Source organism: Apus apus, chromosome 1 (assembly GCF_020740795.1).
Source record: "Apus apus isolate bApuApu2 chromosome 1, bApuApu2.pri.cur, whole genome shotgun sequence".
NCBI lineage: Eukaryota > Metazoa > Chordata > Aves > Apodiformes > Apodidae > Apus > Apus apus.
Window position 1 is genome coordinate 190,345,128 of NC_067282.1, and position 14,604 is coordinate 190,359,731.

Sequence of the window (14,604 nt, forward strand, 5' to 3'; positions counted from 1 at the left end):
AACATCCACACTAATCACAAGCATTAGTTATAACACATCAACCTTTCTGGCAAATCCTGTTAGATTTTTAGGTTCAATTTAGCTGGTACATGGACCAGTCTCAGATTTATTCTTGTCACCTCAGTTTTTAGTCCACTTAGTTATCTCTATGTCTCTAAACTAGCAGCCTGGAAAAGATGAAGAGATCACAGAAAATAAGATAAAATAATAATAATAATAATAATAATAATAATAATAATAATAATAATAATAATAATAATAATAATAATAATAATAATAATAATAATAATAATAATAATAGTCATGATGATGATGAAATATTATCTTGGATCATTATTCACTCACTTCTTAAAATAGATTAGCTTCAGTCTGAAGTCTTTCAAGCTTCTGTTTCTCATGCTGCTACAGCTGAGGCTAAAGATGATTAGTTTTCTTTATTACTATTGTTGGCCTACAGAGACTTTTTCACTCTGGATTTCTGTCAGTAACTTGACGACCATAAACGATTTGGGAATAAACTTTTAGACAGAAGAATTAGCACATTATCTGCTCTTATCTAGGAGTTGCTTAAGATTGCAAGCTTAACTCCCTTAATTTTATTGTAGTAAATAATATGTACAGTATGTAAACATACCAGTGCAAACTCATGTGATACTCTTCCATCTGGAGGCAGTCTAGCTCCAAAACCTAGAGCTGGGAACATTTTATCACTGTCATAGTCCTGAATTATTTCACCTACTGCTTTCAGTGCCATGCCATAAGCATTTAGCTGATAGGGATTCATGTAGTGCAGTGACGTAGGCTGTGAGGGGTTACCTGTTGAAGGAAAGATCAAGCAGATTTACTTTAAAAGGAATATCTTCAAAATTTTCTCTCTTAAAAATTATAGAAATCTAAAAAAGCAGAAATTGAAAAGAAAATTATTTCCTACATACCTAACTGTGGTTGTATCAGGTAAAAACACAATGATTTTCTGAATACATGTTAACAGTTTAAGAGTAGTAGCTGTAAACCTTTTCAGCACTGAATGGGAAGCAAGAAACTATCATTACCCTCGTAAACTTGTGTAATTTTAGAACGATATAGATTTTTAAGAGGAAATTTACTAAAGTATTATGACATTCTGATAGCAGCTCTGGAGGAGGATCAAAACTTATCTCGGCTTCACCCCATTTCAGCCTCACTCCACTTGAAACTCCTTTCTTTTGCCCCTCTCAATGAGGTCTTCCTAAGTTAGCCAGTTTTCTCCCAGCAATAAAAAAAAAACCAACAAACATATTAATTGGAAAACACACAAAGATTTGAAAACCACTCCTACTTATTTAGCTTCATATGTAGCTTTTTCAATTTTTATCTGCTCTATTTGCCCTGTTTTTCTGGACAGGAATTGTGCTCTAGTCTGTTGGACAGCAAAATGGAATCCAGATTTGACATGCTGCCAGTCATACACACAATCAATAACAGAATGAAGTTAAGCAAAATACTGATATAGGCACACACATGTACACTTAAAACTGAACAGAGCACATACATGCACAAAAAGTTCATTTTTATTCTTACCATTTGAGGCTGTGAAATCAATAGCTACTGTGAAATTGATTTGGGTTCTGTAGAAAAAGCAAACACAAATCTTGTTAATAGCTTTACTGTTCTCTGGAAGAACAAACAAGAGATGATAATGTTGTTTGTGGACAAACTGTAGGACAGTAATTTTCTAATACAGGAAACAAAACACTGAAAATACTCTTTTATGAGGCTTCAGCCAAGAGTTACACAACAGTGTTTTACTAACACACTGGAAAGAGTTACTTTACTCCATCCTTCCTTTTTTTCATTGGTTATACAAAATCTCGAATTGTTTATAAGGTTAAGTTCAATAAACATTATTAATTTTCAACAGTAATACTGATTTTCCTTTGGACATATTTTAGCCCTAGCCATAGAAAACTTGGAAAGAAATTTTTTTCCTGTGAGGGTAGTGTGACACTGGAACAGGTTGCCATGAGAACTTGTGGATGCCCCATCCCTGGAAGTGTTCAAGGCCAGGTCGGATGGGGCTTTGAGTGGTCTCCAATGTGGTCTAGAGAGAGGTGACCCTACCCATGCAAAGGGGTTGGAGCTAGATGGTCTTTAAGGTCCCTTCCCACCCAAACCATCCTATAATTCTGTGACAGTAAGAACAAGGATCCTAAGACATGCATGTCAACTGTCTTCTACCATGATCACTACAGCATGTAGAAAAGCTGTCTTCCTCAGATAAGAAGAGGTTGGGAAAAACACCACAATGCAACACCAAGGGAAGACCTCACTGCTCTCTACAGCTACCTGAAAGGAGGTTGTAGACAGTTGGGGTTTGGTCTCTTCCCCAAGTAACAAGCAATGGGAGGAGAGGAAATGGTCTCAGTTTGAGCCAGGGAAGGTTTAGATTAGATATTAGAAGAAGCTTCTTCACTTGAAGGGGTGTGAAGAAGAGGAAGGAACAGGCTGTCCAAGGAAATGGTTGAGTCACCACCCCTGGAGGTATTTAAAAGCCACGTAGCTGTGGTGCTTATGGACATGGTTTAGTGGTGGACTTGGCAGTGCCAGGTTAGCAGTCGGACTTGACGATCTTAAAGATCTTTTGCAACTAAATTATTTAATGGTTCTGTATCAGAAACATCTCTCTGAATATGATCCTTGGAAAAGAGACATAGAAGCCTAAGATACACAAGGTATCAGAGTCTCTCTGAGGAAAGAAGTAATATATGGCAAAAGGGTACAAGGTAAAAGTCAGACTTTGTACTCAAAATCAACAAAAGGTAATTAATTTAGTATTTTTAACACAAAACTGGGTCTTTCAAGCTCAAACAAAAAAAATAAACTTCAAATTAGCACCACTGGAGAAAATACTTTCAAAAGCAGCATAACATGTGAGAAATTATTATGATAAGTTATTAATTTCTCTACTGTTTCACCAGGAATAAAAAAAATTAGCAGCTATAACTACAAAATTAATCTCAGATGGGCAATTTAGAAGCTGTGTGTCATGAAAACATCAGACACAAATACTTCGGAAACCAAATGGAAAATTAATCTGGATGACATTTTAAGAAGTGTTTTCATGGTAACAACATTATTCTGGAACCAAATTAAATGTGATTAATATAGCTGAAAGTCCACTGTCCTGTTTTTATTTCTACTACATGTTTTATTTCTCTTTAACAGACTAGTTCTTAGGTTGTATCAAGTGTACATTATTGGGTTAGTCTTATTAACCTTCATCAACATATTTTTAAACAAGATTATTGATTACTGTATTTTCATAGAATCATCCTGGTTGGAAGGGACCTTGAAGATCATCAAGTGCAACCATAACCTAAATCCCTCTACCATAACCTAATTTACCCGTTCAGTGCTTATTTTGTGTAAGGGACATGAGTTAAAAACCATTAATTCAGAATAAGGACACTCCAAATTTGAAAATTCATATAAAATTGAAGTCTTTGAAACAACAAAACCTTGATAAGGAAATTTCTGATAAGGAAAGAAGATTATTAAGAGACTGGAGCATATACCATACGAAGAAAGACCAAGAGAGTTGGGTCTGTTTGGCTTAGAGAAAAGGAGGCTGAGGGGGGATCTCATCAATGCTTATAAATATTTAAAGAGTAGGTGTCAGGAGGATGGGGCCAGACTCTCCTCAGTGGTGCCCAGTGACAGAACAAGGGGCAATGCTCACAAACTGGTACACAGGAGGTTTAACCTAAATATAAGAAAATACTTATATTACTTATATTTACTTATATTATACTTAATTATATTTTACTTATATTTACTCTGAGGGTAACATAGCACTGGAACAGGCTGCCCAGGGAGGTTATGGAGACATTCAAAACCTGCCTGGACATGTTCCTGTGTAATCTGCTCTAGTAGATCCTGCTCTAGCAGGCGGGTTGGACTAGATGATCTTCAGAGGTCCCTTCCATCCCCTACCATTCTGTGATTCTGTGTCAATTCATTGGCTAAGGCTTTGTCCCAGCTTTTCCAGATGTATAGTTCTCCAAAGAGCTACATTACAAGTTCATGACACCCCCTACATCGATGATGTTGTGAGGTCATGAGGCTTTGCATAAAAGCCACTAAAACCATGACACTTGGCCAGCCAGGCTGAATTACTGAACATCCAGCCCCAAGGGAGAACTTAGGTAGAACAAATAGCCAAGCACAGCAATGTGTCTTGTGGATTCAGAGATGGATAGATCACCACTGCTTTACCAGAATTTAGTTGGTGTAGAAAGACTTGATCTATTTGATACCTGAACAGGTGAATTTGCCCTGTATTACCACAAGAAATGATGACAGTATCTTGAAAAGAACAGTGATCTTCACCTCACAGCCACAGAGCAGCCATTTTATTTTTCTTTCGGAGAGCAAGGTGAAACTTATCATCTTTTAATAAAAGCTCTATCTGCACTGATATACATAAGGGAACAAACTAAGCCTGGGTGTAGCTTTTCACTAGGCTTGACAACACTTGTAATTACTAGGGTTTTTTAAACAGTACATTGGAAGGAATCATTGATTTCCTCCTTTGGCTTCAGAGTGACAACCAGCTGGTCTGTTAGTGGGGGGGGGGGGGGGGGGTTTGAAGGTTCAAGGACCACTTACTGCTCAGGCATCTACAAACAGAGCCAATGGAGTAAGTCACACCATCAAGAGACTGTATTCTCTCCATGACATTGAATTCCCCAGTGACAGTTATTTTATAATTTCCCCTTTGCAGATGCTTGTTAGGCCAAATGCAGTATCAACATACAAAAGACTTTTCTGATAAAAGCTCGACAAGATCTTCCTGTTATACTGTCTTATTACTCATTATTCTCGAAGGATACAAAAAAATATATGGTAAAGCCTTCAAAATATGTATCTATGGCAGCCCTTGTTTCATAGCTGTATCTCACACCAGGTCTCCTTCAAACATAAAATATGCATGCTACTACGTTATATGGTGCACTGGGTGAATGAAAATAGCTGTCATTAAAGGAGTTCTAAACTTCCTTTTGACAATCAGTTACAGCTCAGTTAAAAGGTATGTCCAAACCCCTTAGAATCCAAAAAACATGTGACTGTCACCTTCCAAAAACCTGAATGAAGGTATGGCTTTTAACACGATAGGAAGAATGTATTTGCTCTTATCTTCCACTAATCTGGGACAGAAAAGATAATTTCATACTTTGGGATTGCAAAAGGATTCAGTTCCTGAATTTTATTGATTTACAAATGCCTAGAGAAACTTTCTAGCTCACTCCCTATTCTAGGAAGTTGAGCAGGCTAGAAACTTCTGCATAAAAATATCTTTTCTGTCTGCTAAGTTTTGCAGCTTTTTGGTTCCTGGTCTCTCTTCCAGACAAAACCAGAGCAGACCAATTGTATTCTTCTTCGAGGCCACATCCCTTACATTCTTGGGCTTATTCATGTTTGTATTTTGATAGGAACATGTTATTAATTGTTAAGTGGCAGGAGAAATCAGATTTTGAAATATATATTAATTTCTAGCACAATGTACCTATTTTAAATGTGGGAAGGTCAGTATGGCAAAATACATGATTAAGTATAAAGCTGTAAGGAAAAGTCAGCTACTAATACACAAGCACTTCTTGATGTAATATTCAGATGCAAGAGACATCCAGCTCTTTCCTGCCATACTGCTATAAAATCTGGATTTATGTAGTAAAACAAAATTAGAATTTATGAGAAAATTTCTATTTAATTCTTCAAAGCTCTTTAAAAAAATACAGTCATATTGATGATACTTATAATGGAATATCCCAATTAAACAGATGCAGACACAAAACAAATGAAATCAATACTGTAATCCCAATTTGTCACAGTTAAAGCTGTCAAGATTTCCATTAAATCAGTATTAGTTCTAGACAGATGAAATAAATTACAATGAAAGTTCTGAATATGAAGCATTTAATAAGCATCCATTTATAGAAGAGCCAATATTGTGCCTATTGCAGAATCAGTGTTTTCTTTCCCTTGCCTAACTAAATGGAAGAAAACCAGGGAACTAAAAAAAACAACTTTGGAGGACAAACTTGATGGGAAAACAGACTGATGTCATCTTCTCTTCCCCCTTCCTTCCAAGTCTGTCAACTGGACTGCAACTGATATGCAGCAATATTACAGGAGACAAAGGAAGGAAGGGAGAAGCCAAGAAATGACTCAGTCTTTTGGTCATGTTTACAAATAACAAAAGTTTGTAGGTTGTAGAAAGAAAGGTAACATTTTATACAAGCACTTCTGCAGTTTTCGCTGGTATTTACAGAGAAATTAATGTATGAATCATTAAACAAGTTTCTAGATAAAAGAACTACATGACAAGTATTACTGGTCATACTTTTAAGCACAGAGCATTCTACTGAATTATACTATTTTTATATAAAGAGAGGAAAAATGTTTAAGTTGTAATTATGAATATCACAAGTCTTCTTTGACTTGCAGTTACAGAAATACATACAAATTATCAATAAGAACAGCAACGTATTATTTGTATTCAAAATTTCTGTTTGTCTATAGAATGGATATTATAACATTGATTAACTTTTAACATCTCAGTGAGAACTGTGATAAACCACCCAAAAAGATTACATATGCACACACTATATTATTTTCTTTCCATATTTAGATAGAAAACTTAATTCCTCAGCTCCTTATATGCATTCTTCTTGTAGAGATTAATTTTGAATGAATGGGAAATAAGATGTTTGTGTTATATATGTACAACACACTTGAAAGAACAGCTACACTAGAGATAAAACTGTTTCTCTGTGCATCTGTGTCCACGTACACTTCATTCAACAGAAACTTTTGGTAAACCTGGATGGAAGGCCATTTTCTACTGCAGTTCAAGTCCACAACAGGAATGTTCCAGCAACAGCAGGCCTAACAAAAGTGACCTGTTTTTCTTGAACTCCAGGGTTCTCTACTAAAAACAGAACACCTGCACACATCAGAAGAGCACCACAGCAGATGGACCATGACTGTTCATACAGAAATCACATCCAGAACCTGGATGCTCCAATTACTCTTTTGTTATCTAAAGAAGCTGTCCACCTGTTACAGTGACTCAAACCAGGCACAACAAGCCATACTGATCTTTGGAAATGGAGTCAGAAACACAGAAATAACTGGTTTCCTAACCATGGCAATCTAGGTGCCTCAGGAACAGTTTGTCTAGCAAATGTGCTGACAGAATTCTTTATAGCATGTAGAGCTAACGCATTCTTCAGACATTAAAGATTCACAGAATCACAAAATGTTAGGGGTTGGAAGGGACTTCTGGAGATCGAGTCCAACCGCCCTGCCAGAGCAGGACCACCACAGAGTCTAGGGCAGGTCACTCAGAAACACATCCAGACAGGTCTTTAACATCCCCCAAGAAGGAGACTCCACAACCTCTCTGGGCAGCCTCTTACAGTGCTACATAACCCTTACAGTAAGTTTTTCCTCATGTTGAGGTGGAACTTCCTGTGTTCTAGTTTGCATCCATTGCCGTCCAGAATGTGCTGATCCATCATTCTTCCAGGGACGGAGGCAAGGCTGATTCAGTAGTACCTTGACAGTATGCCTGACCTGTATCAGGAAGTTTAACCTTTCCTGAACTGTAACAGATTCTAATGTAGTCAACAACTGAATTGAATCCTCTCTGAGGAGAAACTGTAGGATCCAAAGAGTCCAAATATAGACAAGAAGTATTCCAGCAGTAGTGTTTCTAATTAACTGAACTGAAGGTAAGGATATTCCAGAAGGTGTTGACAGTTTGCAGTCTAGAAGTATCCTGGAACAATGTCTAGTGGTCCCGAGTGTACTAAGAAGTCTTTTAATGGCCCTAAACAGACTCTGTTCAGCCCTCCACGACACTCCCTACCATTGGCTCACGAGCCCCATTTCAGCTCAGCCTTCAGTTCTGGCCTAAGCTATGTCAGAGAAGTTTGGGTCTTCACCTCAGCCAAGCCCATGCCTGCCCATGGACTCCATTAATCCAGATCCTGACCCATGGACCAACTTCCTGGCTTGACCTCCTTGCCTTGCCCACCACAGACCTGCCTGGCAATTGCTGGACCTGATTCTGACCCAGATCCGTAGTTTGCCTTCCCATTCTGACCACGGTCTGCCTCATCACCACAAACTTCCCTGATGATCAGGCCTTAATTGAGCCTGGCCACCATGTCTGGGCCTGTCCTGCTTGCCTTGCCCACGTACTGTATGATTGGGCCCTTCCTGGTGAGACCCTGTCCTGCCAGCCATGCTACCCAGCTCTGCTCCCAGCTCCCCAGCACTTCTGGGAAGGGAAGGCTGCTCCCTGACACACAGCCCCTTCCTTCCCTCCACTAACATGTCCCACTACTTAGAAGCCTCAATGATGAGCCTATACAACTCCCTCTGAAGGTCACCCATAGCCCATAACATAATGTGCCTACCATACAACAATATCAAACAATCAAATCTAATGTTGCAGGGGCTCTGCATCCAATCAAATGATAAACTATGTTCAGCCACCAAAGAACAAGTAAGTAAAATCACAACTCTATCCACAGATACTAAGTAAAAATTTTAATGACAATACCTCTATACCCATGTTAAAAACACTAATTAGGCATTCTCATTTTTAAGTACTGCACATAAAATATGCTTGTCAGGTTTAATCCTAATGAGCTAAAAGACACAGTGTTTTGAGATAGATAACAGGATGAATTCACTCTTAATGAAAATACTTATTTCCTTGGATGGAGATCAAACAGCAGTGAATTTGGATTTTTTTACTTTAAAATTTAATTTTTGGCAGAACTGAAACATCAAAGAGGCTGTTAGTCCTTGAGAGAACAAAAAAAATTACACTCTGCAGAAGTCCATGGGTTAAGGTCAACAGTTTGGAGTACATCTCAACATTTATCCATTCCCTCGAGTTATCAGTTCAGCATGGAGCACAACCTCAGGCTGCAGTTTTTCAAAACCTCGAATGCAATGGCAGTTGAGATAGCTCAGTGACAGCTCCTCTGCAGCTAACAATTGTAATTGGGGGCATCACTTTAACTTAATCAACTTCAACAACAGTTATGTTAGGAATAAACCTTAAGTACATTCTCATCTGTAGGATTACCAGTGTTGTGAACAAAGGCAAAGCCTTTATATTGCTACTTCCAAAACACAACATGGACTTCCCTTTTTTTTCAGCTGAAGCCTGGGTTGAAGACTGGCACAAAAATAGCAACTTGTTTCTTCACAGGTAATCAATTCCCTCCATGGAATGTGTATACAGACTGCATGCCTCCAAAATCCATATTAAGTGTCAAGGACTGTGTAACAGATACTTGTCTTTATCTTAAATAATTGTGTTCTGACAGGTAGTTTAAAAGCCAGGAGTTTCTGAGATTTGATCCCATTTCCAGGCAGGTTCTAGGGTAAGCCATTTCATGCTTCTGTCTCTACTTGGGAAAATGACAATAAATGAGAAATTGAACATGTTTTCTGTATTTTGCATATAATTTTACATAATTAGTATTGGAAAATGCTTTTGAAGGGGAAAGGCTGTAAATAAATGGCAGTATTAAATACCCCAAAGGTCAGTGTAATCAGAAGACATAAATCAGCATTTTACTAATTTAAAAGTCTACTGGTAATTCCCTTTCAGTTAATTCCATTTTCACTGGCTGATCAGAGGTCATTACTCAATCTCAGTGTTTTAGTACCAAGACTAATTCCAACATTATAAGCAAAGTTCTGTAACTTCACTTACATCAGTGACTATCTGCAGGTTTTCTATAGGAAAGTACTGCATCTCAAATGAGGAAATACAGCTCTGTACAGATACTACTTTACTAATTAAGAGTCATCATATGCAAAGTATAGATACAAATTATTACTGAATTACAGTAAGATTGTGAAAACAAGAAAGATGTGTTGCCAATCACATACCCGCCTTTAATATAGTCAAGGAATGAAACTTCTGTTTCAATTAGGAAGGAAAGCAATGTTACCTGAAAACAAATAAAAGAGACATTAATTGTCATTTCCCAGCTGAACAAGTAGAGACATAAGCACAAAGTTTTTGCAGCTCAATCCTTAAGACGTCATTTCTTAGCATCTTAGGGAAAAAAAGATTAAAAAAAAGAAAAGAAGGGCTTTTTACTATGAGGACAAGGGGTAATGGATTAAAACCTGAAGAGGGGAGATTTAGATTAGACAATAGAAGGAAATTCTTCACTATGAGGGTGGTGAGACACTGAAACAGGTTGCCCAGGGAAGATGTGGAAGACCCATCCCTGGAAGTGTTCAAGGCCAGGGTGACTTAGGCTCTGAGAAACCTGATCTAGCGGAGGTGTCCTCCAACAGGAGGGCTGGATCTACATGATCTTTAAGGTCCCTTCCAACTCAAACCACTCTATGATTCTATGATTTCAATAGGCAGTTCTTCAGAATGAAGAAACAAATTTGGAAGTCTACTACATCTGTTTTTAAAAGAACCCAAACCACCCACAACTACACATATATACATAAATATGAGAGGTGAGATGACAATGTATCTATTCTATGAGTACTTCAACACTGCATAAAGAACTCAAATCACATCAAAAGTGGAACTGAGTATTGATGCCAGTCAAGTATGCAAAAATCTAGTACATTTTACATATGTTTGAAATATATATATTAAAAAAATAAAGTGGAATATATAAAAAATTGGAAGAAATATCTTCAGTCCCAGCTTTTATTATTCAGAAAATGTATAGGTCCAAAACCTAAACAGTGGTCTAAAGGTGTTACTGGCATTATCAGCACTTGAGTCACAGAAGTATAAACTCAAGTGGAGAAGCTCCAGCATTCAAGATCTTCATATACTGCAGAACATTTACGAAGGAAAGAATTTGATCCAAATTATTTTCATTTTATTTACAAAGTGACACAAAGCTCTTAGAACATAAATGCATCAGCAGTCAGTGAAAAATGCTTAAGTAACTACTCAAACCAAATTCACTGATGATATAAGGAATAAAAAGTGGATGGAAGTTGGTCACAATTTTATTTGCCTCCAACTGTAGCAAAATATGAAAATAGAAAATATTCCTATGTTGTAAACTTGGGCTCAGAATGAGATTACAGGTAGTAAGTCTGTCTTGTATCCCACTTTTTTTGTCACAGGTTCTCTGTGATTCTTAGTGACCTGCAAAGTTTAAAGCCATCAAATTATCTATGAAAATAGAAGAAGATTACAAAGTTCTTCCAGACTACTGGTGGCATAGTATTGCATATAAGACTGAAATTTCTACAAATTTTCCTACTGAACATCATTTTAATGTTTTATCTGTTATCACAGCTGATCATCTTCTTCCTAATTATTTTAAGCAAATGTTTTCAGTGAATCTTATTTTAAAAGGTAAACTGAAACAGATAAGACTCTTCCAAAGCAGCTAACGTGTTTACTACCAGTGTCCCAAGTTTTATCTAGTTAATTTTAAATTTCTCTACTTTGCTTTGTTCAAAGCTAATAATGTATCCTGAAACATTTCTGTTTAGTATAGTTTGTCTGTCTGAATTGAAAATTACCCTATAAGTCATAATGAACTGAGATGGCTACTGTGTTTACACTGCCCTTAAAAGCAGCAGTGAGATAGCAGTTAATGATCTACATCCACTTAAGGTTTTCCAGAAGGCAACGTCCTATTAGTGAGAATTATGGTCTTAGTGCCTGGTTTGGAAATCTAGAAATCTGTGGAATAAATAACATATTGGATGAATGACAGGGAGAAGAAAAACAAAACTGCAGGCAAACACACAGGAAAGTGACAATTTGGAGAAGCATAAGGGATCCCTGAAGGGCTTAACAGAAGTGAGGGCAAATGAGGGCAAACAGGACTTGATAAAGAAAAGAAATTACAGAACCAACAACAGGGAACACTGACAGTCAAGGGAAGAGGAAAGAAAATTGCTAACTGTTTATTGAAAATTTCCATTTAATTTGGACAAAGGATAAGAAGACACAGTTGATTTTGTCTGTCCAAACATGAGTAAAATATTTCTTTCAAATACAGACAGGTATCTGTGAAGGGGTTAAAATATTTAAAACCAAAATCAACAGGAAAATAGAACACGTAAATGCATTTTTTTGCTCTTCTGTACCCTAAGCCAATTATCCCATCTACCACTTTGAGTACACTTAGTTTTAGTATTGATTTAAACTAATCACTTTTCATAAGCCTCTGACTAATTTAGCGTAACAGAACTTTATTTTTACACATTAAACTGTAGTAAAAGGATATGTCAGCAAAAAATAAATTATCTAACAAATCAGATAATGTATGCTAAGTTTTCATGGAGAAGCTGCTTCTGCCTGTTTTTTACAACTTAAAGCAGAGTTACAAAATAAGTGGTCATTTTCCTACAGATGAACAGACTTATACAAGAATGTGAGAATGACAAAACATTCCTTCAAGGCTACAGGTCAGAGTGAGAGGAGCCCTGCTGACTGCAGAGGAGCTGTTCATGGGGAAAAAATCCATATGCTGGATGTGTTTTTAAAAAATGTATCTTGTATCTGATTAGGTTTTCCAACATATAATTCTTCCACATTTATCTTTGCTTTTTGTAATTGATGTTTTGAACATTGTGGATGCTGAAACATGGAAGCTGAGAAAGTCCTGAAGGGAATTATTTGCATTCCTAACAAATGGTTCATGAAACAGAGCATGGAATATGAACAAAACAACATTAAATTCTCATCCCAAACTATACTAACAGATCTTTCAATGCAAATTTACAAAAAACTTGTTGGTAATAAACAATTTTGGCTCTTTTTGGTTGAACCATGGTAAGTGTACTAGCTTTTACTGATGCAAGCTCAGCAGTTAAATTCAAAAAGAAAATTCACTTTTTAAAGTGCAGATATGTTTCAGATTAAAAAATAACAGTGTTCCATTCAATAATTTCAAGAATTTGACTCAAATTTTGATATAACTCATTTTGGAAATCATTGGCAACTTAACAGCACACTGGGCACAGCTTTTATCAGACACTTCAAATTTAAAAAATCTGAAAATAAATGCTATATATCAGTGAAGAGTTTCATGTTGTGGCCTTCACAGAAGGTTCTATTCTAATTCTGTTAAATTACAAGTCAACTCTACTCTGTTTTAAGAGAAAAGAAAAGCATCCAGTAACATAAAATATATTTACTTACTGTTCCAGAATTAACATACTTTTTCTTTTTTCCTTTTTTCTTTGGATTTATTACCTAGAAACACAGATACAAACATTAAAGTGTATGATTCATGATTTAACATAAAGGTGTTAAAATAATTCCAATGCAGAATGTAGTCTACTTTCAGTGAATTCTACATTTATTCAGCATACTGCCCACTTGTGCACCTCGGTGCTGGGATTTATGCATCTCTGAAAACATCTTCATGGTACCTGCTAGGCAAGCCAGTGCTGTTATTCACATTTGACAAAGAGGAGACCAGGGCAACAGAAGTGAGAGTGTTCATTAAATCTGAGTGCTCAGTGAACCACTTATTTGAATTGTCACAAGATTCTGCATTTTTCTGCATCCTGGGTCCAGTGTTTCAGAGTACCATGTCACCACTTCTCCATCTCAAAATGCACCTCTTCACATTCTAGTTAATCTGCTTCCATCTTCTCCTCAGTATTATTTGAGAAGCATGAGAATTGTCCTACTCCTCATTTCTGTATTTGGTACAAAGACAGGATCTGGTTGACAGGAAGAGCAATGGGAGGGACAGATCATACTGTCCCAAACCAGAAACTGCTTAGTAATTTCAAGAAAACGACACAGACCATCACCTGACTGGTGTACAGGAGTTGAGGGGGCTCACTGCACTCCCCATACACAACACTCTTCACAGACTGAGCTATAAAGCATGAAAAAACTTTAATATCTTGAACCCACACCTATAAAGTTTCCCACTGTAGCCACCAATAAAAATTGTTTCCCTTCTGAGCACCTACCCACTCAAAGGCAAGTCCCAGTTAATTTAATTACATACACATTAAAATGTACTCCTCCTTTTTTCAAAACTGCACATGGAATTGGAAGCAAAACATTATTTACTAGGTCAATGAAGTATCTCCTATATAACTAGGAAACTCGGATCCTTGTGGCGTAGGGCCAGGTTTTACTGTACACTACTCACAGACAATTCTGTGAGTTACAAGGAATGAAAACATTCCCTTAAGCCACTTACTGCTATAGAATGTTGAAAAACTGGGAGTATTATGAGTCTTCCAAAAACTCTCTACCCCCTAACTAAAATAAAATTACATTCAAAGATTATGCTCCTTTTACAATAAAGAACAGCTGTGAAATGTAAGGGAGAAAGAGACAACTATCATTTCAAGTCTTCCTAAACAGGCTAAATAAGAGTGGCTCTTTCTCTCCAGTATGCCACACAACTGCCTGGTAAACACTCTTCAAAGCTTTTACTGCATTATACATAAACCTTAACACTGAAAACCCCCCAAAATAACCTCTGTCCTTCCTATTAACAGTGTCTTAACTGGTGAAGAATAGATTAAATCTGTGTAATAGTGATTTATACACAGTGCAAG

At 36.9% G+C, this 14,604-nt stretch overlaps 1 protein-coding gene across 7 annotated transcripts in view; it reads right to left on the reverse strand.

The window, feature by feature from the left end:
• The window catches only part of CPNE8 (copine 8), a 90,362-nt gene that overhangs the window by 12,169 nt on the left and 63,589 nt on the right, over positions 1 to 14,604 (reverse strand). For 5 of the 7 annotated variants that reach the window (XM_051629987.1, XM_051629993.1, XM_051630003.1 and 2 more), the window contains 4 exons: positions 13,217 to 13,270; positions 9,961 to 10,022; positions 1,561 to 1,607; positions 635 to 816 (listed from right to left, as the gene is read on the reverse strand). In XM_051629987.1, coding sequence (XP_051485947.1) covers positions 635 to 816; positions 1,561 to 1,607; positions 9,961 to 10,022; positions 13,217 to 13,270 — 345 coding nt within the window. Of the gene's footprint in view, positions 1 to 634; positions 817 to 1,560; positions 1,608 to 9,960; positions 10,023 to 13,216; positions 13,271 to 14,604 lie in introns of those variants that run through there. The other 2 variants (XM_051630031.1, XM_051630041.1) reach the window with 2 other exon arrangements.